The 26862-nt window shown below is 44.4% G+C and overlaps 1 protein-coding gene across 1 annotated transcript; it reads left to right on the top strand.

Annotated features, from left to right (window-relative positions):
* LOC120032745 (zinc finger protein 260-like) lies at positions 1 to 26205 on the top strand. Its single transcript, XM_038978931.1, has 4 exons — positions 1 to 129; positions 320 to 538; positions 15380 to 15723; positions 25113 to 26205. Exons 1-4 carry the CDS (start codon positions 1 to 3, stop codon positions 26203 to 26205), a joined length of 1785 nt encoding a protein of 594 aa, XP_038834859.1.
* The last annotated feature ends 657 nt before the right edge of the window (positions 26206 to 26862 follow it).

The following is a 26862-nucleotide window of genomic DNA, read 5'->3' as shown; positions in this document are numbered from 1 at the left end:
ATGTATGAACTGATCAGAGACGAAATTGACATTGATGTAAATGCGGCCAAGTTCTACACAGACAGTAAGATAGTTCTCGGTTACATCCACAATGTCACCAAAAGATTCTATGTGTATGTTGCCAATAGGGTAACTCGCATCAGGAAGTCTACCCATCCAGATCAGTGGTGTTATGTAAACACTGACAGCAATCCAGCAGACCATGCAACCAGGCCTATACTTGCTGCGCTCTTAAAGTACACCAGTTATTTCTCAGGACCACCTTTCCTGACCCAAACAAACTCAAGTGAGCCTGAGAACATAAAATTTGACCTTGTAGAGCCTCACGCAGATGCAGAGATTCGACCAGACGTCACTGTCTTCGCCCCTAAGGTTTCTGGAGCTCAACTCGGCTCTCATCGCTTTGAGAGGTTCTCAAGCTGGAAAGCTCTCAATCGAGCCACAGCACGACTCATTCATGTTGCCAGATCCTTCCACGAAGGTGCGGACAACACCAGCTGCAGAGGCTGGCATGACTGTAATAAACCATGCGGTACAAGTGAGTTGTCACAAGCCAAAACAGCAATCCTTCACTGTGTGCAACATGAAGCCTTCAGGGAGGAATTCAAATGCCTTGAAAAAGGAAAAGAGTTCCCTAAACAAAGTACACTCAATGTTACTGACACAGAAGACCAGCGCTACCTCAGCCCCTTCTGGATACTTCAGCATGAACGACCTTCATGGAAAAAAGTGGAAGCAAGTCCAGTGTCTCGCTGACACCTTTTGGAAAAGGTGGAGACAGGAGTACCTGACAACGCTGCAGAGACGCAGAAAATGGACAGCAGAAAAGCCAAATGTAAAAGTGGGAGACGTTGTCTTATTGAAAGACAGTCAGGCACACAGAAATGACTGGCCAGTCGGGCTTGTGGTCAAAACCTTTCCCAGTACCGACAAAAAGGTTAGGAAGGTAGAACTAAAAATTGTCAAGCAAGGAGCTGCTAAAGTGTTTCTGAGACCAATCTCAGAGATTGTTGTTCTTCTTTCTGAAGCATCCTAGAGACAAAAGATACAAATAGAAAGGACATTATTTGTTTCTTGATATGTTTTATTTCATAGTGGCACAATTTCATTATACCAGGCGGGGAGTGTGCTGCCATCCTGTTAGAAGGTAACAGATTATTTTATAACAATGGTTAAGATGGATTTTCATTGTGTTCCATGGTGTTATTTGCCCCCTAGTGGAGCTTTCTGGTACTTAGACTGTACGCAAACAGGAAGTAGAGAATTCGTTCTGCACGCATAGAAGCAGCTAAAAACAACGCTACGGTGCAGGTCTTTCAGTGTAGTTATTTCTTGTCACGCTTCAGCCTTGGAAAATATTTGTTTGTAAGTTTGATTCAAGCATTTAGCTAATGATGATAATCTTGTTATTGATAGAGTTTCTTACATATCAATGTTGGTTGGTTGCATTTACTCACACAAATTGCAATGCCTTTCATGTATGATGTTAGCTGTATTACTTTGCTCGTGCGTCATGCAAACGAATTGTAAAATATACAATACTGTATTTTTGTTACTGTTTCTAGTGTAATATGCTTTGTTATTCTACATAGACGGTTGTACATTATTAGAGTAATGAAAGGAGTTAGTCAATTACCATTATGAGAAAGCAATTAGCTATATGGTTTGGCATCATGCCAGATGCATGGTACTGTAGCACGTGCTTTGTATTCATGCAACTACAAATGTATAATGTATAGCTACAGTATGTCGGTGTGAATTGAATACTAAAGTATATTATTTTCTGTGTTTTGCAGTTTTACAACATAAACGTTTTCAATATATTCATTCAAGAAAAGTCACGCCTTGGGAGTTTTATTGAAGACTTAGTTGTTAGCTATCTGTCTAGTTTTGCATGGGAACGCAACTCAAGGGCAGAATAAGGCGTGCGTCCTTACTCAACATTGACAGGAGTGTTTCAAACAAAATACAATTAATAAATTGACAAATCTTGCGAAGTAAGGTCTGGGTGGTCTGCCAGGGGCCGTTTCATTTAGTATCCGTTTGGGTCGGCATGGGGAATGATTGTATTTTCCCATAGTATGTTTTACCGAAGTTGACCGACTGAAAGGGAGTGCAACTTTATGACTGTTGGATTCGGGCTAAACTTTGAACATTGAGATAGTAAAGACATGATAGATCAGATGCAGTATATAAATGAGTGAGATCTGTAGAAAGACAGAGTGGCTGTGGAATGTGCTGGGTGGACGGGAGGAGATCACAGGATTGCTATAGGGGAAGCGGATGGACATCTATGGATTAGGCGAAGGAGGGGTTGAGGTCAGGTCAGATCCCCTGAAGGGAGTAATAAGGGTTTAGTATCCTGTTACCCTCTTCCTGTCGACCCAGAAGATGTAAGGATTGGAGAGAAGGAGGAGTGTCCAAAGTGGGGTATATATATACTTGTGATGGTGAGCACATGTTTTTGTCTGAACTACGGCTGTAACGACCCTTTGGGAAGAATTAAACTTGGTTAAGCTTCTCTAGTGTCTGTTAGTTATTTACTCTGAAAAATTAGAACCTAACACTATAATTACTGTTCCCTGAAGGAGGGAAATGAGGTGCAACACCTGTTTGGCCCCACTCCTTCCTGGGTCGGTGAAGAGCGGTATTAAATTTAAGGAATAACCCGAGCCTCACGCTCATCACCTGTGGAAGGCGGGGCTTCCAGCGAGGCGTGAATTTAATAGTATGTTGTACCTAGTTTCCCTCCTTCAGGGAACAGTAGTTATAGTCATAATGTTACCCTTGTTATATGATGAACTTCAACTTAAATAAGGGATCTTGCTGTGGGACAGTTTTTTTGTATTCTGAAATGCACTTGAACTACGTATCATTTAGTGGCTCCTTATGTTACGCTGGGAAAACAGTTTTCATAGGCACAGAACTACTAAATCATCAGAGTTTGCTATATCCAATGTTTTTTAACCGAGTCACCTTGCATTCCAAGATGGCGTAGCAGTATGACGTATTTGTTGTTTTTTTCCGTCATTTTTTGTATATATTGCAAAATATTTCAATCTCTTTTTCCATGTTTAAATTAAATATACCTTCCGGCAACCCGCCTCACCCATTATGATACAGATCTGCTATTTTTTTTAGACCTTATAGCTAGAACCTCAATCAGCAGCTAGCCATCAGAAGCTAACCAGCTAATTAGCTAATAGCTATTTAGTCATTGTTAGCCACTGCTAGTGGCCTTTACCTTTTTAGCTCAGACACCAGCCGCTTTTAGCCTGGATAATACCTGCCAGTCTGCACAGTGCAATATCAACAATGAGGATACCAGACTGTTTTTCTCCACTACATCACCGTATTCCTGCCGTAAGCTCTGGACCATTACACCGGATAATTGCAGCTGGCTAGCTGCTACCGAGTGGCCCAGCCTCGAAGCTAGCCTTGAGCCAGGCCCATCTCCCGGCCTGCTCAGTGGACCCTATGATCACTCGGCTACACAGCTGATGCCTCCCAGACTCTTCACTAAGACGACTAAAAGCCACTACATCACCGGATTCCTGCCGTAAGCTCTGGACCTTTGCACCAGAGTGGCTATAGTGGCTAACGCCCTTGTCCCGAAGCTATCACCAGTTAGCCTCGAGCCCGGTGCATTTCCCAGCTAGCAAACAAAATTACTCCAGCTACAATACCTCTTTTGCCAATTGGCCTAGACCCTTTGTCAACACGGAGCCCCGCCGATCCATCACGACTGGTCTGCCGACGTAATTCCGTCCGATGTGCCCTCAACCGGCCTTTGCAGGACGTCGATGACGCCCTTGTCCCGAAGCTAGCACCAGTTAGCCTCGAGCCAGGCGCTTCTCCGGGCTAGCGTAGTTTCATGCATGATAACATCAGAAGCCTACTCCCTAAGTTTGTTTTACTCACTGCTTTAGCACACTCCGCCAACCTTAATGTCCTTGCCGTGTCTGAATCCTGGCTTAGGAAGGCAACCAAAAATCCTGAAATTTCTATCCTCAACCACAACATATTCCGTCAAGATAGAACTGTCAAAAAGAGAGGAGTTGCAATCTACTGCAGAGATGGCCTGCAAAGTTCTGTCATACTTTCCAGGTCCATGCCCAAACACCTTCTAATTTTAAAAATGAATCTCTCCAGAAATAAGTCTCTCACTGTTGCCGCCTGTTATAGACACCCCTCAGCTCCCAGCTGTGCCCTGGACACCATATGTGAATTGATTGCCCCCTATCTATCTTCAGAGTTCGTTCTATTAGGTGACCTAACCTGAGATATGCTTAACACCCTGGCCGTCCTACAATCCAAGCTAGATGCCCTCAATCTCACACAAATTATCAAGGAACCCACCAGGTACAACCTTAAATCCGTAACCATGGGCACCCTCATAGATATTATCCTGACCAACTTGCCCTCCAAATACACCTCTGCTGTTTTCAATCAGGATCTCAGCGATCGTTGCCTGCATCCGTTATGGGTCCGCGGTCAAACGACCACCCCTAATCACTGTCAAACGCTCCCAAAAGCACTTCTGCAAGCAGGCCTTTCTAATCGACCTGGCCCGGGTATCCTGGAAGGATTTTGACCTCATCCCGTCAGTAGAGGATGCCTGGTTGTTCTTTAAAAGTAATTTCCTCACCACCTTAAATAAGCATGCCCCTTTCAAAAAATGTAGAACTAAGAACAGATATAGCCCTTGGTTCACTCCAGACCTGACTGCCCTCGACCAGCACAAAAACATCCTGTGGCGTACGGCACTAGCATCGAATAGTCCCCGCGATATGCATCTTTTCAGAGAAGTCAGGAACCAATACACAGTCAGTTAGGAAAGCAAAGGCTAGCTTTTTCAAACAAAAATTTGCATCCTGTAGCTCTAACTCTAAAAAGTTCTGGGACACTGTAAAGTCCATGGAGAATAAGAGCACCTCATCCCAGCTGCCCACTGCACTGAGGCTAGGAAACACTGTCACCACCGATAACTCCACGATAATCGAGAATTTCAATAAGCATTTCTCTACGGCTGGCCAGACACTCTTAAATAGAACCTGGACCAGCTGGCTACCCCAACCCCGGCCAACAGCTCCGCACCCCCCGCAGCTACTTGCCCAAGCCTCGCCAGTTTCTCCTTCACCCAAATCCAGATAGCTGATGTTCTGAAAGAGCTGCAAGACCTGGACCCGTACAAATCAGCTGGGTTAGACAATCTGGAACCTCTCTTTCTAAAATTATCTGCTGCCATTGTGGCTACCCCTATTACTAGTCTGTTCAACCTCTCGTATCGTCTGAGATTCCTAAAGATTGGAAAGCTGACGCGGTCATCCCCCTCTTCTAAAGGGGTGACACTCTAGACCCAAACTATTACAGACCTATATCCATCCTGCCCTGCCTTTCTAAAGTCTTCGAAAGCCAAGTTAACAAACAGATCACTGACCATTTCTAATCCCACCGTACCTTCTCCTCTGTGCAATCCGGTTTCCGAGCTGGTCACGGGTGCACCTCAGCCACGCTCAAGGTACTAAACGATATCATAACCGCCATCGATTAAAGACAGTACTGTGCAGCCGTCTTCATCGACCTGGCCAAGGCTTTCGACTTTGTCAATCACCGTATTCTTATCGGCAGACTCAACAGCCGATAATAACAACCGGTCAATCCCCACACCCGCCCGACTAGCACCACTACTCTGGACGATTCTGTTTTAGAATATGTGGACAACTACAATACCTAGGTGTCTGGTTAGACTGTAAACTCTCCTTCCAGACTAATATTTAGCATGTCCAATCCAAAATTAAATCTAGAACCGGCATCCTATTTCGCAACAAAGCCTCCTTCACTCACGCTGCCAAACATACCCTCGTAAAACTGACTATCCTACCGATCCTTAACTTCGGCGATGTCATTTACAAAATAGCCTCTACCACTCTACTCAGCAAACTGGATGCAGTCTATCACAGTGCCATCCATTTTGTCACTAAAGCCCCATATACCACGCACCACTGCGACCTGTATGCTCTTGTCGGCTGGCCCTCGCTACATATTCGTCGCCAAACCCACTGGCTCCAGGTCATCTACAAGTCTTTGCTAGGTAAAGCTCCGCCTTAACTCAGCTCACTGGTAACCATAGCAACGCCCACCCATAGCACGCACTTCAGGAGTTATATCTCACTGGTCATCCCCAAAGCCAACACCTCCTTTGGCCACCTTTCCTTCCAGTTCTCTGCTGCCAATGACTGGAACGAATTGCAAAAATCGCTGAAGTTGGAGACTTATATCTCCCTCACTAACTTTAAGCATCAGCTATCTGAGCAGCTTACTGATCGCTGCAGCTGTACACAGCCCATCTGTAAATAGCCCATCCAACTTCCTGCTTTGTTACTTTGGTCCCAGCTCTCTGCAAGTCATTCACTAGGTTCCCCCGTGTGGTTCTGGGATTTTTGCTCACCGTTCTTGTGATCATTTTGACCCCACGGGGTGAGATCTTGCGTGAAGCCCCAGATCGAGGGAGATTATCAGTGGTCTTGTATGTCTACTATTTCCTAATAATTGCTCCCACAGTTGATTTCTTCAAACCAAGCTGCTTACCTATTGCAGATTCAGTCTTCCCAGCCTGGTGCAGGTCTACAATTTTGTTTCTGGTGTCCTTTGACAGCTCTTTGGTCTTGGCCATAGTGGAGTTTGGAGTGTGACTGTTTGAGGTTGTGGACAGGTGTCTTTTATACTGATAACAAGTTCAAACAGGTGCCATTAATACAGGTAACGAGTGGAGGACAGAGGAGCCTCTTAAAGAAGAAGTTACAGGTCTGTGAGAGCCAGAAATCCTGCTTGTTTGTTGGTGACCAAATACTTTTCCTGTTTGGGCTGCAGGGGCAGTATTGAGTAGCCGGATAAAAGGTGCCCATTTCAAACGGCCTTGTACTCCATTCTTGCTCGTACAATATGCATATTATTATTACTATTGGATAGAAAACACTCTCTAGTTTCTAAAACCATTTGAATTATATCTGTGAGTAAAACAGAACTCCTTTTGCAGCAAACTTCCTGACAGGAAGTGTAAAATCTGAAATTGATGCTCTCTTCTAGGGCCTGCCCATTAAAGTCCTTGATATTTATTAGTTTAGATGCACTTCATACGTCTTCCACTAGATGTCGACAAGCATTGAGAGAAGAAATTGAGTGTGTAACTTGATCTGGGCTCGAATAAATGCTCTTTGTATGACGTGTCACCAGTTTCCTGTTTTCTGGAGAGCGCGTCAAGGGACCTGGATTTGCCTTCTGATAAGCTGTCGTTATGGACGACTAATATCTCCGGCTTTGATTTTATTTGATACATGTGACAATATCATCGTACAGTATGTTTTTTCAATATAGTTTAATCAGATTATTGACATTTTTTCGGGAGTTTTGCCGTGTTCCGTTCTCTGAGTTTGTTGACGATGGAGAGATTCGCGCCACTTGACAAGTGTGCTTGCTAAATCGAGAGGGAAAAAGGCCGTTCTAAATCCAAACAACGATTGTTCCCGACAAAGGACCCCTTGTACAACATTCTGATGAAAGATCAGCAAAAGTAGGACCCATTTTATGATGCTATTTCATATATCTGTCAAACATGTTGTGCTAGTCGTTTGCGCCCAGCTTTTGGGTAGTCTCTCGCTATACCTAAGCTGGATGTCGTAATGAAGTTATTTTTAGAATTCTAACACGGCGATTGCATTAAGAACTAGTGTATCTATCATTTCCTATACAACATGTATTTTTTAGTTATGTTTATGAATAGTTATTTGGTCAGAATATGTGTGTCAGAAAAAGTGTCAGAAAAATATCCGGACGTTGTGGGAAAAAGATGCTACGTTAGCACAATGTATGACCACTGATTTCAGCTCTAAATATGCACATTTTCAAACAAAACATAAGTGTATGTATAACCTGATGTTATAGGACTGTCATCTGATGAAGCTTATCAAGGTTAGTCAAAAATTATATATCTTTTGCTGGTTTGTTACGATCGCTAACTTTTGCTACTGGAGAATGGCTTGTGTTTCTGGCTATTGTGGTAAGCTAATATAACGCTATATTGTGTTTTCGCTGTAAAACACTTAAGAAATCGGAAATATTTGCTGGATTCACAAGATGCTTGTCTTTCATTTTCTGTACACTATGTATTTTTCAGAAATGTTTTATGATGAGTATTTAGGTATTTGACGTTGTTACGAATCCCGCCGAGGATGGTGCCTCTTCCCGTTCGGGCGGCGCTCGGCGGTCGTCGTCTCCGGTCTACTAGCTGCCACCGATCCCCTTTTCTGTTTTCTTTTGAGTTTGTCTAATTGGTATCACCTGTTTTGTGTTTAGGGTAGGGGGTATTTAAACCCAGTTGGCCCGCCGACTTTTGTGCGGGCTTGTTTTTCTGTTTGTGTTGGTGGTGTTTTGTATAGTGGATTTCAGTCCTATTTATGTTGGACAGTATTTTGACGCGCCCGTTGTTTGTGTGGCGTCGCCGTTTATGAGATTATTTCTGGGTGAAATAATAAATCCACTTGATTGAGATTACCCTGCTCTCTGCACCTGACTCCTTCATTTCCACCATCGAAATTGTGACAGAAGCCCGCACCAGCCATGGAGTCAGCAGAAGCAGCAACCACCCCTCTTCCATCGATGGAGGAGCGTGTCCTTCATCACACCGCCGTTCTCCATCGGATTGGGTCGGCGATGGACATGATGATGGAGAGGATGGAGCGATGGGAGAGGAGTGGTATCCCGACATCTACACCAGCTCCTTCACAGACGTCGCAACCTACTCCTTCAACGTCAGCATCTGGTTCAGGCGCGTTGCGTCTCGCGCTCCCAAGGGAGTACGACGGAGCGGTGGCTGGGTGCCAGGGGTTTTTGCTCCAGTTGGAGCTCTACTTGGCCACCGTTCATCCGACTCCCTCTGGAGAGGAGAGTGTTAGCCTCCTCATCTCCTGTCTGACGGGTAGAGCCCTGGAATGGGCTAACGCGGTCTGGAACGGCCCAGACTCGGTTCGAGACCACTACCCAGAGTTCACCCGCCGCTTTCGGGCCGTATTTGACCACCCTCAGGAGGGCCGAGCGGTGGGTGAGCGACTGTTCCACCTCAGACAGGAGACGAGGAGTGCGCAAGACTTCGCATTGGAGTTCCGGACCTTGGCTGCTGGTGCGGGGTGGAATGACAGGGCCCTGATGGACCATTACCGATGTAGCCTTCGGGAGGACGTCCGTCGGGAGCTAGCTTGTCGAGACACTACACTCTCCCTCGATGAGCTCATTGACATGTCAATACGACTGGACAACCTGCTAGCTGCCCGCGGGCGTTCAGAGGGGGTCCTGTCAGTTCCACCTCCCAGCCCTCCCGCTCCAACTCCGATGGAGTTGGGAGGGGCTGCATCTAGGGGGGCCGGAGGAGGTGGCTTCTCTTGCACCTATTGTGGCCGAAGAGGACACACTTCGGACCGGTGCTGGAGGAGCGCCTCTGGGAGTAGAGATGGCAGGCGGAATACTTCTCAGTCACCCCAGGTGAGTAGGCACAAGACTCACCCAGAGCTTCCTGTCGGTCACATGTTTTTGGTTATTTTTTCCCTTGCGTTTTTCCCCTCTCTCCAGCATAAGGCGCTAGTAGACTCAGGCGCAGCTGGGAGTTTTATGGATCGCGGACTCGCCCGTAAGTTGGGTATTCCGCTGGTGCAGATAGATCCACCTTTCCCTGTGCACTCCTTAGATAGGCGACCGTTAGGGTCAGGGCTGATCAGGGAGGCCACGATTCCGCTGGACATGGTAACGCAGGGGGATCATAGGGAGCAGATTAGTTTCTACCTTATTGATTCACCTGGGTTTCCGGTGGTGTTGGGGGTTCCCTGGCTAGCCATTCACAATCCCCTCATTTCCTGGAGACAGGGAGCTCTTCAGGGGTGGTCAGATGAGTGTTCAGGTAGGTGTGTGGGAGTTTCCATCGGTGCCACATCGGTGGAGAGTCCAGACCAGGTTTCCACTGTGCGCATTCCCCCAGAATATGCCGATTTGGCTATCGCTTTTAGTAAGAAGAAAGCGACCAAATTACCACCTCATCGACGGTGGGATTGCGTGATAAACCTCCAGGAGAACGCTGCACTTCCCAGGAGTCATGTGTACCCATTGTCACAGGAGGAGACGTTGGCTATGGAGACACATGTCACGGAAACTCTGAGACAGGGGTTCATTCGGCCCTCCATGTCACCCGCCTCCTCGAGTTTCTTTTTTGTGAGAAAGAAGGAGGGAGGTCTGCGTCCGTGCATTGATTATCGAGGTCTAAATTCTATCACAGTGGGATTTAGTTATCCGCTACCTCTCATCGCTACGGCGGTGGAATCATTCCACGGAGCACGTTTTTTCACAAAACTGGACCTCAGGAGCGCGTATAATCTGGTGCGTATTCGGGGAGGAGACGAGTGGAAAACAGCGTTTAGTACCACATCAGGCCACTATGAGTACCTCGTCATGCCGTATGGGTTAAAGAATGCTCCAGCCGTCTTCCAATCCTTTGTAGATGAGATTCTCAGGGACTTGCACGGGCAGGGTGTGGTAGTGTATATTGATGACATCTTGATCTATTCTGCCACACGCGCCGCGCATGTCTCCCTGGTGCGCAGGGTCCTTGGGCGGCTGCTGGAGCATGACCTATACGTCAAGGCTGAGAAATGTGTGTTCTCCAAACAAGCCGTTTCCTTCCTGGGTTATCGCATTTCCACCTCAGGGGTGGTGATGGAGAGTGACCGCGTTAACGCCGTGCTGCTGAAGGGGGGGCCGGTGCGTCTATGGTGGTCGGCCGAGGCAGAGGGAGCCTTCAACCAGTTGAAGGCACGGTTTACTGAGGCTCCCGTGTTGGCGCATCCGGACCCTTCATTAGCGTTCATAGTGGAGGTGGATGCGTCCGAGGCTGGTGTTGGAGCCGTGCTATCACAGCGCTCGGGCACGCCACCGAAGCTCCGTCCCTGTGCTTTCTCTTCTAAGAAGCTGGTTCCGGCGGAGCGGAACTATGATGTGGGGGACAGGGAGCTACTAGCTATGGTAAAAGCTCTGAAGGTGTGGAGACACTGGCTTGAGGGGGCTAAGTACCCTTTTCTCATCTGGACTGACCACCGCAATCTGGAGTATATCCGAGAGGCGAGGAGACTGAATCCGCGTCAGGCGAGGTGGGCCATGTTCTTTACTCGTTTTAGATTCACGATCTCTTACCGACCAGGTTCCCTCAACACTAAGGCCGACGCGCTGTCTCGTCTCTATGACACGGATGACCGGCCCATCGATCCGACTCCCATCCTTCCCGCCTCATGTCTGGTGGCCCCGGTGGTATGGGAGGTGGACGCGGACATCGAGCGGGCGTTGAGGGTAGAACCTGTGCCGTCCCAGTGTCCGACTGGCCTTAGGTACGTACCGCTTGGTGTCCGTGATCGATTGATTCGGTGGGCTCACACACTACCTTCTTCGGGTCATCCGGGGATTGAGAGGACAGTGCGGGGTCTTAGGGGGAAATACTGGTGGCCCACCTTGGCTAAGGACGTGAGACTCTATGTCTCCTCCTGCTCGGTATGCGCTCAGAGTAAGGCTCCTAGGCACCTACCGAGAGGGAAGTTACAACCCCTTCCGGTTCCACAACGGCCATGGTCTCATCTCTCGGTAGATTTTTTGACTGATCTTCCTCCATCTCAGGGGAACACTACCGTTCTGGTCGTTGTGGATCGGTTCTCTAAGTCCTGTCGTCTCCTCCCATTGCCTGGTCTCCCTACGGCCCTACAGACTGCGGAGGCTCTATTTACCCACGTCTTCCGGCATTACGGGGTGCCGGAGGACATCGTATCTGATCGAGGTCCCCAGTTCACGTCCCGGGTGTGGAGGTCGTTTATGGAGCGTCTGGGGGTCTCGGTCAGCCTCACCTCTGGGTATCACCCCGAAAGTAATGGGCAGGTGGAAAGAGTGAACCAGGAAGTGGGTAGGTTTCTGAGGTCGTATTGCCAGGACCGGCCAGGAGAGTGGGCAAGGTACGTCCCGTGGGCGGAGTTGGCCCAGAACTCACTCCGCCACTCATCAACGAACATGTCGCCCTTCGAATGTGTACTGGGGTACCAGCCGGTCCTGGCTCCGTGGCATCAGAGCCAGACCGACGCTCCTGCGGTGGAGGAGTGGGTACAGCGCTCTAGAGAGACCTGGCGAGCGGTCCAGGACTCTCTCAGGCAGGCCAGTGAACGGCAGAAGAGGAGCGCTGACCGCCACCGCAGTGAGGCCCCTGTGTTTGTACCAGGGGACAGGGTCTGGCTCTCGGCCCGAAACCTGCCCCTCCGCCTGCCCTGCCGGAAGCTGTGGCCGCAGTGTGTGGGGCCATTTAAAGTCCTGAGGAGGATAAACGAGGTGTGTTATAGGTTACAACTTCCCTCTTACTATCGTATTAACCCCTCGTTTCATGTGTCTCTCCTCAGGCCGGTGGTAGCTGGTCCCCTGCAGGAAGGTGAGGTACCGGAGGTCCCTCCTACCCCTCTCGACATTGAGGGGTCCCCGGCGTATAGGATACGAGCCATTCTGGACTCAAGACGCCGGGTGAGGGGCCTGCAGTACCTCGTGGACTGGGAGGGGTACGGTCCGGAGGAGAGATGCTGGGTACCGGTGGGGGACATTTTGGATCCGTCCCTCTTGAAGGACTTTCACCGCCTCCATCCGGATCGCCCTGCTCCTCGCCCTCCGGGTCGTCCTCGAGGCCGGGGTCGGCGCGCTGCGGGAGCCGCGCGTCGGGAGGGGGGTACTGTTACGAATCCCGCTGAGGATGGTGCCTCTTCCCGTTGGGGCGGCGCTCGGCGGTCGTCGTCTCCGGTCTACTAGCTGCCACCGATCCCCTTTTCTGTTTTCTTTTGAGTTTGTCTAATTGGTATCACCTGTTTTGTGTTTAGGGTAGGGGGTATTTAAACCCAGTTGGCCCGCCGACTTTTGTGCGGGCTTGTTTTTCTGTTTGTGTTGGTGGTGTTTTGTATAGTGGATTTCAGTCCTATTTATGTTGGACAGTATTTTGACGCGCCCGTTGTTTGTGTGGCGTCGCCGTTTATGAGATTATTTCTGGGTGAAATAATAAATCCACTTGATTGAGATTACCCTGCTCTCTGCACTTGACTCCTTCATTTCCACCATCGGAATTGTGACAGACGTTGGTGTCTGTAATTATCCTGTCTGCTTTCGGTGCAATTTCTGATTGTAGCTGCAATGTAAACTATGATTTATACCTGAAATATGCACATTTTTCGAACAAAACATAGATTTATTGAATAACATGTTATAAGACTGTCATCTGATGAAGTTGTTTGTTGGTTAGTTTGGTTGGTTCTTGGTTAGTTAGGTTGGCTTTGTGCATGCTACCTGTGCTGTGAAAAATGTCTGTGAGCTAACATAAATATACGTGCTGTTTTCGCTGTAAAACATTTTAAAAATCGGACATGTTGGCTGGATTCACAAGATGTGTACCTTTCATTTGCTGTATTGGTGTCACGTTCCTGACCTGTTTTCTGTTATTTTTGTATGTGTTTAGTTGGTCAGGGCGTGAGTTGGGGTGGGCATTCTATGTTATGTGTTTCTATGTTTAGGTCGTTGGTAATTAGCCTTATATGGTTCTCAATCAGGGACAGGTGTTTGACGTTTCCTCTGATTGAGAACCATGTAAAGGTAGGCTGTTCACACTGTTTGTTTGTGGGTGGTTGTCTTCCGTGTCCATATGTCTACCACACGGGACTGTTTCGTTTTGTCGTTCATGTATGTAGTCTGTTCCTGTTCGTGCGTTCTTCGTCTATTGTAAGTTCTCAAGTCAGGTCTGTCTACATCGTTTATTAGTTTTTTTTAGTTTGTTGAAGTATTTTCGTGTTTTTGTCTTTACTTTAATAAACATAATTATGTCCACGCTGCGCTTTGGTCCAATCCCTAGGACGACCGTTACAATTGGACTTGTTAATGTGTGAAAGTTAAATATTTCAAAAAAATATATTTTGAATTTCGCGCCCTGCACTTGAAGTGGCTGTTGTCATATTGTGGCCGGCCTCGGGCTTGCAGCCCAAAGAATTTATTTTCCACCATAATTTGCTAATAAATTCATTAAAAATCCTACAATGTGATTTTCAGGATTTTTTTTCTCATTTTGTCTGTCATAGTTGAAGTGTACCTATGATGAAAATTACAGGCCTCTCTCATCTTTTTAAGTGGGAGAACTTGCACAATTGGTGGCTGACAAAATACTTTTTTGCCCCGCTGTAATTGAGAACTTGTTCTCAACTTGCCGACCTGGTTAAATAAAGGTTAAATAAAAAAATATCGTATACTTTATTTTAGTCACAAAATCATTCCTCATTTCTGAATGACAGTCGCATGACAAACATCAAGACATGCAACAACAACCAAAGTGCTTCTTCATTCATTACTCTGGTAAAGACAGTTATGCCGTGCTCCACGTTGGATCCAACATCCCTACTTTGGTCATAATGTGTAGAGAACTGTTCCTTGATGGATAGGCTATTGTACAACACACAGAGCTATTTTCCTTTATTTGTTGTTAGGTGACGTTACGGGCCAATTTGGCAAACCGTGTACAATCCCTCATTGTCAGGCTGATGGAAAAGCTAGCCAAAGAGCATTTTACTGGTTGAAGGTTTTTTTTAAAAGTACAAAGCGATTGATTTGCGATGATGACACAAACATTATATTAAGCAGGACATTCAAACGAGCCTTACAATTATAATCCAAAGTAGTGTGAAATGCACTCATAAGCAACCTGGAAATGGAGGTTACTCCCCTGAGTTTCCCCCATTCACATTCAGAATACATTGTGAAAAACTAAAATCTTTGCTCACCATTTTTGCTCCAGGCAGATATAGTACATCCATAACTATCGGTTTCCTCATTAGCGGGGAGGAGTTTATGCAATCAAATTGCCCTCGTGCCGCAATTTTAGGAAACACAAAGGGGCCTATATTGGAGACCAAAAGTCGTCTGGCACACTGCTTAGAGTTTCAACAACATGAATAACTTATTTCTAGTCTACATTCATCGATGTCACTACTAATGTGAAAACAAGACAAAATATAACTATTGTTGCTCATTTTAAGACAATTGTCAAATAATTGTAACATTCATTACAGACGTCAATTGTTGTACAACATCATGGCTACGCTGTTGGCATCATTTTTACAGTGGATTACTGCTGTTGTGGGCCTTTAATCATCTGTCTGACTTTGTTGTTCACACAGGAGAGATACGGGACTATCCTGGATCCTCTGGGGAGCCTCAACAACCTCATGATGCTGACGAGGTAGAGAAGAGTCTCTCCATATCAAAACACCTAAAGAAACACCCGCAGAGACCCACAGGGAAGAGAACTCACTGCTGCTCTGACTGTGGGAAGAGATTCACCTCCTCATCAGGCATTAAAATTCATCAGAGAATCCACACAGGAGAGAAACCTTGTAGCTGTGGTCAATGTGGGAAGAGTTTTAGTATATCTAGAGATCTGACAGTGCACCAGAGAACACACACAGGAGAGAAACCGTATAGCTGTGGTCAATGTGGGAAGTGTTTTGGTAGATCTGGCTCTCTGACTCTACACAAGAGAACACACACAGGAGAAAAACCTCATAGCTGTGTTCAGTGTGACAAGAGATACTTTGATGAAAGATCTCTGATCAAACATCAGAAAATACATACATGAAGGAGTTATTTCATGATATCAATGAAAAAATGTCACAATGTAGAATGTTTTAACATTGTAGTAGGAGTATTTTAATGATGTCACAATGTAGAATGTTTTAACATTGTAGTATGAGTATTTGAAGGAATTTCACAATGTAGAAGCCTAAACGTTTGCCCCATTCAATTGATTTCAGCGTGATATGGATATTAGCCTCAGGGGAAAAATCCAGGCTCTGAATTGAAAGAGTACTATTTATGTGATTTAACAAAAAGTGACTAACACAAAAAGAGCTGTGTTACACTTATCATGTTGGTGACCCACTTGAATCAAAATGCAACACTTCAAAATGTAGCCACCTGTTTTCTACAAATTGTCCTCTAACCAGTGATGTACACATTACTCCCAGATTCTGTGTGGGTTTTGAGCTGTTAGTTTTAACAGGACGTGCAACCTCATCTCCCTCCTCTCGGCACAATTGATTTCAACATGATATCGATGAGTTATGACAAATAAGTGTTGCGTTCCTTTGTTTAGTGACCGCTAAATTTAAATGCAGCACTCCAAAATGTAGCTGACTGTCTTCTGCAGGTTGTCCTCTAACCAGTGAGGTAAAAGATATCTCCCATTTCCATGTCTTTTTGTTTAGTTGTGTTAGTTTCAACAGCACGAACAACCTGATTTCCCCCCTAATCGATATCAGTGATTTATTGCTACTTGTAAAAACAACAGCGTTTCTGGTGCTTGTGCAGTTTATAAGGTGCTTGTTAAAAAAATACAAGTAATGTGATTATTGTGGCAGATGTTTGTGTACATAGCACATTTTTTGTTTAGGTTTTCAATATATCAGAAACTGTTTCGGCATATTGGTTATTGATTTAGACACGTTAAAACTGTGTTTTGACGTTGGGCTATCCCACCTAGCAACATGTAATTGAAAAGACGTTGAAAATAAGACTATGCAATCAAATATTTCATATTTACATTTCATGAAACATTTAGTATTCATAATTATTTATACAACCAGCTGACCATTTTTTGGGACAATTATATTGACGTTGTTGCCCTGCTTTTATAATAGCAGGGTTAATTCTCAGATGTGCCAACCCAAATGTACTAGCGCATGACATCCAACAACATGCCTATCTAGTGAACCCTGAAAAGAGAGAAGCTCTGCAGTGAGATGGAAAGTTACTACGGATATTGCAGGAGTTTCCTCTTGAAATCAGTCATGTCCGTGGTAAGGACAACTTGGTTGCTGATTGCCTCAAGGGTGGGCAGTCAAAAAGTTTAGTGTTTTGCGTTTAGCCAGTGAGTTGCCATGGATCACAATTTATTTTGACTGCACGTTTTTCCTGTATTGGAGATGAGTTTTGTTTGGGCTCGTTCCAAGGGGACGAGAGTTCTAGAAGCTAGTGTGTTTTAGGAAGAAGGGCAAAAAATACTGTACATACATTTTAGTTAGATGAGAGTTCTAGAAGATAAGAGTTTTTTTTGCCCTATTTTTAGTTGTTGACAGCCAGTAGACACCATGTTTATATTGGTGAAGCATTGTAGTTGATTATAATGTGAAATAGAAATTGTTTTCTGTTGGTGGTGAGCAAACTTGTGCAAAAAAATATAGCATATATTTGTTGTCTTAAGGGGGAAGGTGTTACAGGCTTTGGTTTTTCCATTTATGTTTTGAGGTTGGACTCGTCCATATAGCTCGTTAGCAAGTATAGCTCGTTAGCACGTAGGACGCACTGATTGGTGTCACCTCGTTAGTCAGTATGTGTTACACCTGTGCTGGCTTGTCCATCTCATTGGTGGGAAGGTGTTTCACCTGAGCTGGTCCAGGTTCTATTTAAGAGTGTCTGGCCCAGTGCTCTAGTTGTCTTGATAGATGTGGAGAGTCAACACTAGTTGCGCTACCTTTTTGGTTTGCTTTCTGTCTTTAAGTTTGGTGTGGGTTTTTCTTTTGTTTTCCTCTTCTTGGGCAGTTTTAGTGGGTCTCATGGTGGGTGTCTTTCAGGTTCCCAGTTGTTGTTACGAGTCAACTTTCAGTGGACACCCCCATAGTGTCTTTCAGAACCCCTTCTAAAACCCCACATGTTTAGTTGTGGTTTTTGTCAGTGACTCTTTGTTAGTTCCCTCTTCTATTTAAGTGACATTTCTGGTGTTCTTGTTAGATATTACTTAACTGTCCGGAGCTAGAAATAGAAGCATTTCACTACACCTGCAATAACATCTGCTAAACACGTGTATGTGACCAATACAATGTGACTTTGATTGTAAATAAACGTCCTATTTATCGAAGATGCTGTTGACTGGGGTCAAAATTACTCCAAAGGATTTGAATTTGTTAAAAGTCCATTTTGATACAGAAACTCTACTCCATGATTTAGATTTATTAAGAACAAGTTGATTGACAAAGTCATGAAGAATTGAATAAACCACATTTTGGCTATGATAAAAGATATGCCTCTGGGGTCAAAATGATCCATGTCAGAAGTATGGTTCAATGCAAATGTGTAGTGGGTGTAACGTTTGTTTTAAACTCTCACTCATTAAACACGAATCAATCAACACATGCTTCTCTTTGAACGACTTAATATATTATTAAACCTTTATGAAATAAATGAATATAAACTTTTGGTTCCTCAACTGCGTTAACCACTCCAGTCAGCAGATGGCGATGTGCGTATTTTCGTTTCAGGCGATGCTGCCAGTGTGACGTATAATCTAGTGGACGGGACGCTCCTTCAACAACAACAGCTAGTCAGACACCTCCGTAGCTTTCTAGCAAACATAGCTACAACATTCACGCTCTTTACACTGTTTTGGTGTATATTAGTCGCTGTGTATTAAACACACTTCTGTCGTATGTACTTGTTGGCCCATTTAATTATATATTTACGTTGTTTGTCAGCTAGCTTGTTTGCTAAGTTAGCTTTGAACTAGGCTAGTCGCTAATGCTAGCTAGCTAACATCCCCGACCATGAGTTCACTAAGTTACTCACCTCCTGATAAAGAAGAGGTGGTCTGCTGGACGGAGAAAGAAGCTTTCGTCAAAGAGGAGGAGGAAGAGATGGATGTTACAATACAAAAACAAGTAGAGGGTGAGGCTGTTACTGTGAAAGACGAAGAGAAAGACGTTACAGTGAAAGAAGAGGCAGACCCGTTCAGAGTGAAAGAGGAGGAGGATATTACAGTAAAAGAAGAGGAGGATGCCGTTTTTGGAGTGAAAGAGGAGGGGGAGATGACTATCACATTGGAAGAAGAAGAGGAGGTTGGAGATCTGTTTAACACCAGTAAGTACCGTCTCTGCAGTCGTTGAACCAATATGCAGTAAAGGGGTTCTACGCTTTAATGTTGATCTGTAGGAATGGCTGAAGCTTCACTGTAACGTGTAGAACATCAAGAGTGGACCATCAACAAAATGTTAACAATTGATCAAATGCATCCAATGACGATGCCTGAAATACTGTAGTCCTCAATATCTCCTATTAGATTAGCCCAATATGTAGTCTTAGGGGTAATCAGCAGTTGTTAAATCCATTTTGGGACTTATACATTAATGATATGTACCCATCTTTTTCTTGAAGAATTTACTTGTAAATGCCTCGTGAGCTTAGTTCAACTATCGTACCCCATCAGAACCCAAAATATAAGCTTGTTTTTACTCCAATGTTTGTCAGTAAATATAAACGAACACTCTATATCCTCAAAACATGGTTAAAACTATAATGTTTGTATCATGGATGGTTGCATTTCTCCAGCCCCATCCCTCAGCTTTTTACCAAAACAGGCAGGGAGTACGCTTTGTTATTGTTTCTACTGCTGATTGCTGCCCCCGTTACTCCTCAAGGTCCAAGGACTTTGTTGTTTTCAGAGGTAGACTGGCTCTGGCAGATAAAATAGTCAAATTATCCATTCTCAATTGCGATACATTTCTAGAAACATAAATCGCTGTATTTTCATATCAATTCAGAATAATTTCACACTACTTGCATATCACATCAAAATAGGTAACCAGTCGCGATCACCCAAAAGGTAAACCAAATTAGTTTCTTGTAATTTCTCCTTCCTTCAGGCTTCTTTTTCTTCTTTGGACTTTATATGGTGGTTGGAAACCAACTTTAAGGTGCATTACCACTGCATTACCACTGTCAACTGGACTGGAGTGTGGACCTGAGTTCATCTTTCAATCACCCACGTGGGTATATACCAAGACAGTCATGAAGAGGGCACAACGAAACCTTTTCCCCCTCAGGAGATTGAAAAGATTTGGCATGGGTCCCCAGATCCTCAAAAGGTAATACCGAGAGCATCCTGACCGGTTGCATCACCGCCTGGAATGGCAACTGCTCGCCATCTGACCCTAAGGCGCTACAGAGGGTAGTGCGAACGGCCCAGTACATCCTGTGGCCAAGCTTCCTGCCATCCAGGACCTATATAATAGGCAGTGTCAGAGGAAAGCCCACAAAATTGTCAGAGACTCCAGTCACCCAAGTTATAGACTGTTTTCTCTGCTACCGCATGGCAAGTGGTACCGCAGCACCAAGTCTAGAACCAAAAGCCTCCTCAACAGCTTCTACCCCCAAGCCATAAGACTGCTGAACAATTTGTAAAATCACCACCGGACAATTTACATTGACCTCCCCCACCCCCTCCCTTTTGTGCACTGCTGCTACTTGCTGGTTGTTTGTTACCTGTGCATAGTCACTACGCCCCCACCTTCATGTACAGATTACCTCAACTAGCCTGTAACCCCGCACACTGACTCGGTACCGGTGCCCCCTGTATATAGCCTCCACACTGACTCGGTACCGGTGCCCCCTGTATATAGCCTCGTTATTGTTATTCTCATTTTGTTACTTTTTATTATTACTTTTTATTTTAGTCTACTTGGTAAACGTTCTCTTCTTCTTGAACTGCACTGTTGGTTAAGGGCTTGTAAGTAAAGCATTTCACAGTAAAGTCTAAGTTGGTGTCTTGACGGATTTGTAAAAAACGGTTTGTCATAAAACACTATATATATATATTTTTTTTTAAATGTTGCTGACACCCCTCCCCAGAGGTGTCTCATTATTGGGATTCATTGCTGATTCCTACCTGTAGCACACTATGAGGTGTCTAGTGATACAGGTTAAGGGCCCTGTTGGAGATTGGCGGTTGGTAGTGGAGTCGAGGGAACAAGCAGGGTTGGACACGGCCATGTTATTATTCCACACACAGTCTCTGTGGTTCATATGAACCCCATTCCTGGGAATTAGATTTGATTACAAATCGCCCCTGTCTGTTACCACAGAAGGGTTCCGTTTGTCCCATTCCCAGCTAGGTTACGAGGCGCTTTGTCACCAGAACCTATGACTGGTTGATAGGGGAAACCTCCATGCTTATTATAGAAAAAATAATTAGGGGGAAACTATTTAGTAAACTGAAATAAAATAACAAACCTGTTTGAAAAATGAAAACTATTCCAAAACTATCTTTCACTCAAACTAAAATAGCCTTAAATAATTTATATTAAATAATAATATTATGTTCAGTTTGAATAATTTATATCTTAACTTTGGGCAAAAATAGAATTGGGTTTTAAATATGTTTGTGGTTTTAAAGCTTCTGAACCTGGTGGCTGGTAAATGCTGCCATGGGATGGCAATGTTTCAAATAGACCTAGCTTTTGTGTCACTATCACTTGCTATCACCAGAAATACTTTAAGAAATGAGGATATTGGAAACTCTTTTAGATTCGTATTAACATCTTAAAGAAAATAACATTGGCATGAATTACCCTCTGTGAACAAGAAGCACAACAATACAAATATTTTCAGAGATAATTAGAGATAATTAACTTGTTCTCTGTAATATCGTATAGCTTTGCAATCGTGACATTACGTACTTTCAAGGAAAATAGGCATGTTTCTCGACTCATACCCTGACTTTAAAAAGGGATTTAGTGAGAATTAGCTTAGGAACTGTGTGTCACAGCATGACAATGTGAGCGCGATTGGTCGACAGTCTCTTGGACGGGTGTTATATACGCGTTGACATTTTCTGGAATAGTTTTTATTTGAAAACGATTTTGTTTACTTGCCTGCCTATTGAATTTGGAATGCACTGTACTGTTCATCTCTGAAACTCACTGAGATAATTCCTTTCATACAGCAGTAGCAATACAGGGATATAACATCTACAGAAAAGACAGGAATGCTTATGGGGGAGGTGTTGCTGTATACAGTGCATTCGGAAAGTATTCAGACCCCTTGAATTTTTCCACATTTTGTTTAAAGCTAAAATTTATAAAATTATTATTTTTCCTCTTTAATTTAGCAGACCTGCATTTGGGGAGTTTCTCCCATCCTTCTCTGCAGATCCTCTCTAGCTCTGTCAGGTTGGATGGGGAACATCACTGCACAGCTATTTTCAGGTCTCCAGAGATGTTAGATCGGGCTCAAGTCTGGGCTCTGGCTATGTCACTCAAGGACATTCAGAGACTTGTCCCGAAGCCACTCCTGCGTTGTCTTGGTTGTGTGCTTAAGGTCGTTGCCCTGTTGGACGGTGAACCTTTGCCCCAGTCTGAGGTCCTGAGCGCTCTGGAGCAGGTCTTTCATCAAGGATCTCTCTGCACTTTGCTCCATTAATATTTCCCTCGATCCTGACTAGTCTCCCACTCCCTGCTGCTGAAAAACATCCCCACAGCATGATGCTGCCACCAACATGCTTCACCGTAGGGATGGTGCCAGGTTTCCTCCAGACGTGACTCTTGGCATTCAGGCCAAAGAGTTCCATCTTGGTTTCATCAGACCAGAGAATCTTGTTTCTCATGGTTTTAGAGTCCTTAAGGTGCCTTTTGTCAAACTCCATGTGGTCTGTCATGTGCCTTTTACTGAGGAGTGGTTTCCATCTGGCCACTCTCCCAGAAATGTCTGATTGGTGGAGTACTGCAGAGATGGTTGTCCTTCTGGAAGGTTCTCCCATCTCCACAGAGGAACTTTGGAGCTCTGTCAGAGGGACCATCAGGTTTTTGGTCAACTCCGTGACCAAGGCCCTTCTCCCCCAATCGCTCAGTTTGGCCGGGTGACCAGCTCTAGGAAGATTATTCCATTTAAGAATGATGGAGGCCACTGTGTTCTTGGGGACCTTCAATGCTGCAGATTTTTTGGGGGAACCTTTCCCCAGATCTAGGCCTCGACACACTCCTGTCTTGGAGCTCTACGGACAATTCCTTTGACCTCATTGCTTGGTGTTTGCTCTGCCATGCACTGTCAACTGTGGGACCATATATAGACAGGTGTTTGCCTTCCAAATCATATCCAATCAATTGAATTTACCACATGTGGACTCTGAACAAGTTGTAGATACATCTCAAGGATTATTAATGGAAACAAGATGCACCTGAAAGCAATTTCGAGTCTCATAGCAAAGGGTCTGAATACTTATGCAAATAAGTTTCTTTTTTTTAACCTGTTTTCACTTTTTCATTATTGTGTGATTATTGAGGATTCTGTTGTGTGTAGATTAATGAGGATTCTATTGTGTGTAGATTAATGGTTGGTTTCTCAAATGATTGCCTTGCCTGGTTCACCAACTACTTCTCTGATAGAGTTCAGTGTGTCAAATTGGAGGGCCTGTTGTCTGGACCTCTGGCAGTCTCTATGGGGGTGCCACAGAGTTCAATTCTCGGGCCGACTTTTTTCTCTGTGTATATCAATGATGTCGCTCTTGCTGGGGTGATTCTTTGATCCACCTCCTATGCAGACGACACCATTCTGTATACACCTGACCCTTCTTTGGACACTGTGTTAACAAACCTCCAAACAAGCTTCAATGTCATATAACACTCCTTCTGTGGCCTCCAACTGCTCTTAAACGCAAGTACCACTAAATGCATGCCTTTTAACCGATCGCTGCCCGCACCCGCACGCCCGACTAGCATCACTACTCTGGACGGTTCTGACTTAGAATGGCTGGCCCTCACTACATATTCGTCGCCAAACCCACTGGCTCCAGGTCATCTATAAGTCTTTGCTGGGGAAAGCTCCCCCTTAACTCAGCTCACTGGTCACCATAGCAACACCCACCCATAGCACGCGCTCTAGGAGGTATATCTCACTGGTCATCCCCAAAGCCAACACCTCTTTGGCCGCCTTTCCTTCCAGTTCTCTGCTGCCAATGACTGGAACGAACTGCAAAAATCGCTGAAGTTGGAGACTTATATCTCCCTCACTAACTTTAAGCATCAGCTATCTGAGCAGCTTACCGATCGCTGCAGCTGTACACAGCCCATCTGTAAATAGCTCATCCAACTGCCTACCTCATCCCCATGTTTTTATTTACTTTTTTTGCTCTTTTGCACACTAGTATTTCTACTTGCACATCATCATCTGCACATCTATCACTCCAGTGTTAATTTGCTAAATTGTAATTACTTTGCTACTACGGCCTATTTATTGCCTTACCTCCGTACTCCATTTGCACACACTGTATATAGATTTTTCTATTGTGTTATTGACTGTACGTTTGTTTATCCCACGTGTAACTCTGTTTTTTTGTCATACTGCTTTGCTTTATCTTGGCCAGGTCGCTGTTGTAAATGAGAACTTGTTCTTGACTGGCCTACATGGTTAAATAAAGGTGAAATAAAAAATAAAAAAACTTTTAAAATAAAATCTTAACTTTATTGACAACACCCAAATAGATACTGTCAATAACGCGGTTCTTCAATAATTACACAATTCTTAATACTGTAGCAAACATTATATTACACAGGACATTCAAACGAGCCTTACAATTATAATCCAAAGTAGTGTGAAATGCACTCATAAGCAACCTGGAAATGGGGGTTACTCCCCTGAGTTTTCCCCCATTCACATTCGGAATACATTGTGAAAAACTAAAATCTTTGCTAACCATTTTTGCTCAAGGCAGATATAGTACATCCATAACTATCGGTTTCTTCATTAGCAGTGAGGAGTTTCTGCAATCAAATTGCCCTTGTGCCGCAATTTTAGCAAACACAGAAAGGGACCTATATTGGAGACCAAAAGTCGTCTGGCACACTGCTTAGAGTTTCAACAACATGAATATCTTATTTCTAGCCGACAATCTTAGATGTTACTACTAATGTGAAAACAAGACAAAATATGACTTGTTGCTCATAAGACAATTGTCAAATAATTTTAACATTCATTACAGACGTCAATTGTTGTACAACATCATGGCTATGCTGTTGGCATCACCTTTTACAGTGGATTACCGCTGTTGTGGGCCTTTAATCGTCTGAATTTGTTGTTCACACAGGAGAGATACGGGACTATCGTGGATCCTCTGGGGAGCCTCAACAACCTCATGATGCTGACGAGGCAGAGAAGAGTCCCTCCAGACCAGAACACCTCAAGAAACACCTGCAGAGATCCACAGGGAAGAGAACTCACTGCTGCTCTGACTGTGGGAAGAGATTCACCTCATCTGGCATTAAAATTCATCAGAGAACACACACAGAAGAGAAGCCTTATAGCTGTGTTCAATGTGGGAGGAGTTTTGGTCAATCTGGCCAGCTGACTAAACACCAGAGAATACACACAGGAGAGAAACCTTATAGCTGTGTTCAATGTGGGAAGAGTTTTGGTCAATCTGGCCAGTTGACACAACACCAGAGAATACACACAGGAGAGAAACCTTATAGCTGTGATCAATGTGGGAAGAGTTTTGGTAGATCTGGAGAGCTGACAGTGCACCAGAAAACACACACAGGAGAGAAATCGTATAGCTGTGGTCAATGTGGGAAGAGTTTTGCTGCATCTAGCACTCTGACTATACACCAGAGAACACACACAGGAGAGAAACCTTATAGCTGTGGTCAATGTGGGAAGAGTTTTGGTCAATCTTGTCATCTGACTCAACACCAGAGAACACACACAGGAGAGAAATCCTATAGCTGTGATCAATGTGGGAAGACTTTTGGTCGATCTGGAGAGCTGACAGTGCACCAGAGAATACACACAGGAGAGAAACCTTATAGCTGTGATCAATGTGGGAAGAGATGTACTACATCTGGCTCTCTGACTCTACACCAGAGAACACACACAGGGGAGAAACCTTATAGCTGTGATCAATGTGGGAAGAGTTTTACTACACCTGGCAATCTGACTCTACACCAGAGAACACACACAGGAGAGAAACCTTATAGCTGTGGTCAATGTGGGAAGAGTTTTGGTGGATCTGGAGAGCTGACAGTGCACCAGAGAATACACACAGGAGAAAAACCTTATAGCTGTGGTCAATGTGGGAAGAGTTTTGGTAGATCTGGCCATCTGGTATCACACCAGAGAACACACACAGGAGAGAAATCTTACAGCTGTGATCAATGTGGGAAGAGATTTGGTCAATCTGGAGAGCTGACAGTGCACCAGAGAACACACACAGGAGAGAAACCTTATAGCTGTGATCAGTGTGACAATAGATACTCTGATAAAAGATCTCTGATCAAACATCAAAAAATGCATACATGAAGGAGTTGTTTCATGATATCAATGAAATTATGTCACAATGTAGAATGTTTTAACATTGTAGTAGGAGTATTTTAATGATGTCACAATGTAGAACCCTAAACGTTTGTCCCCTGTTCTATTGATTTCAGCATGATATGGATATTAGCCTCAGAGGAGAAAAATCCAGGCTCTGAATTGAAAGAGTACTATTTATGATATTTAACAAAAAGTGACTAACAAGAAAAGAGTTGTGTTCCACTTACCACGTTAGTGACCCACTTGAATCAAAATGCAGCACTTCAGAATGTAGCGATCTGTTTTCTACAAATTGTCCTCTAACCAGGGATGTACACATTATTCCCAGGTTCTGTGTGGTTTTTGAGCTGTTAGTTTTAAACAGGACGTACAACCTCATCTCCCTCTCGGCACAATTTATTTCAACATGATATCGATGAGTGATGACAAATAAGTGTTGTGTTCCTTTGTTTAGCGACCCCTACATTTAAATGCATCACTCCAAAATGTAGCTGACTGTCTTCTGCAGGTTGTCCTCTAACCAGTGAGCTAAATGATATCTCCCATTTCCATGTGTTTTTTTAGTTGTTAGTTTCAACAGCAAGTACAACCTGATTTAACCCCTAATCGATATCAGTGATTTATTGCTACTTGTCAAAACAA

This window comes from Salvelinus namaycush, chromosome 39, assembly GCF_016432855.1.
Source record: "Salvelinus namaycush isolate Seneca chromosome 39, SaNama_1.0, whole genome shotgun sequence".
In the NCBI taxonomy this organism is placed as follows: Eukaryota; Metazoa; Chordata; class Actinopteri; order Salmoniformes; family Salmonidae; genus Salvelinus; species Salvelinus namaycush.
This window is presented reverse-complemented; position numbering and strand designations above follow the sequence as displayed.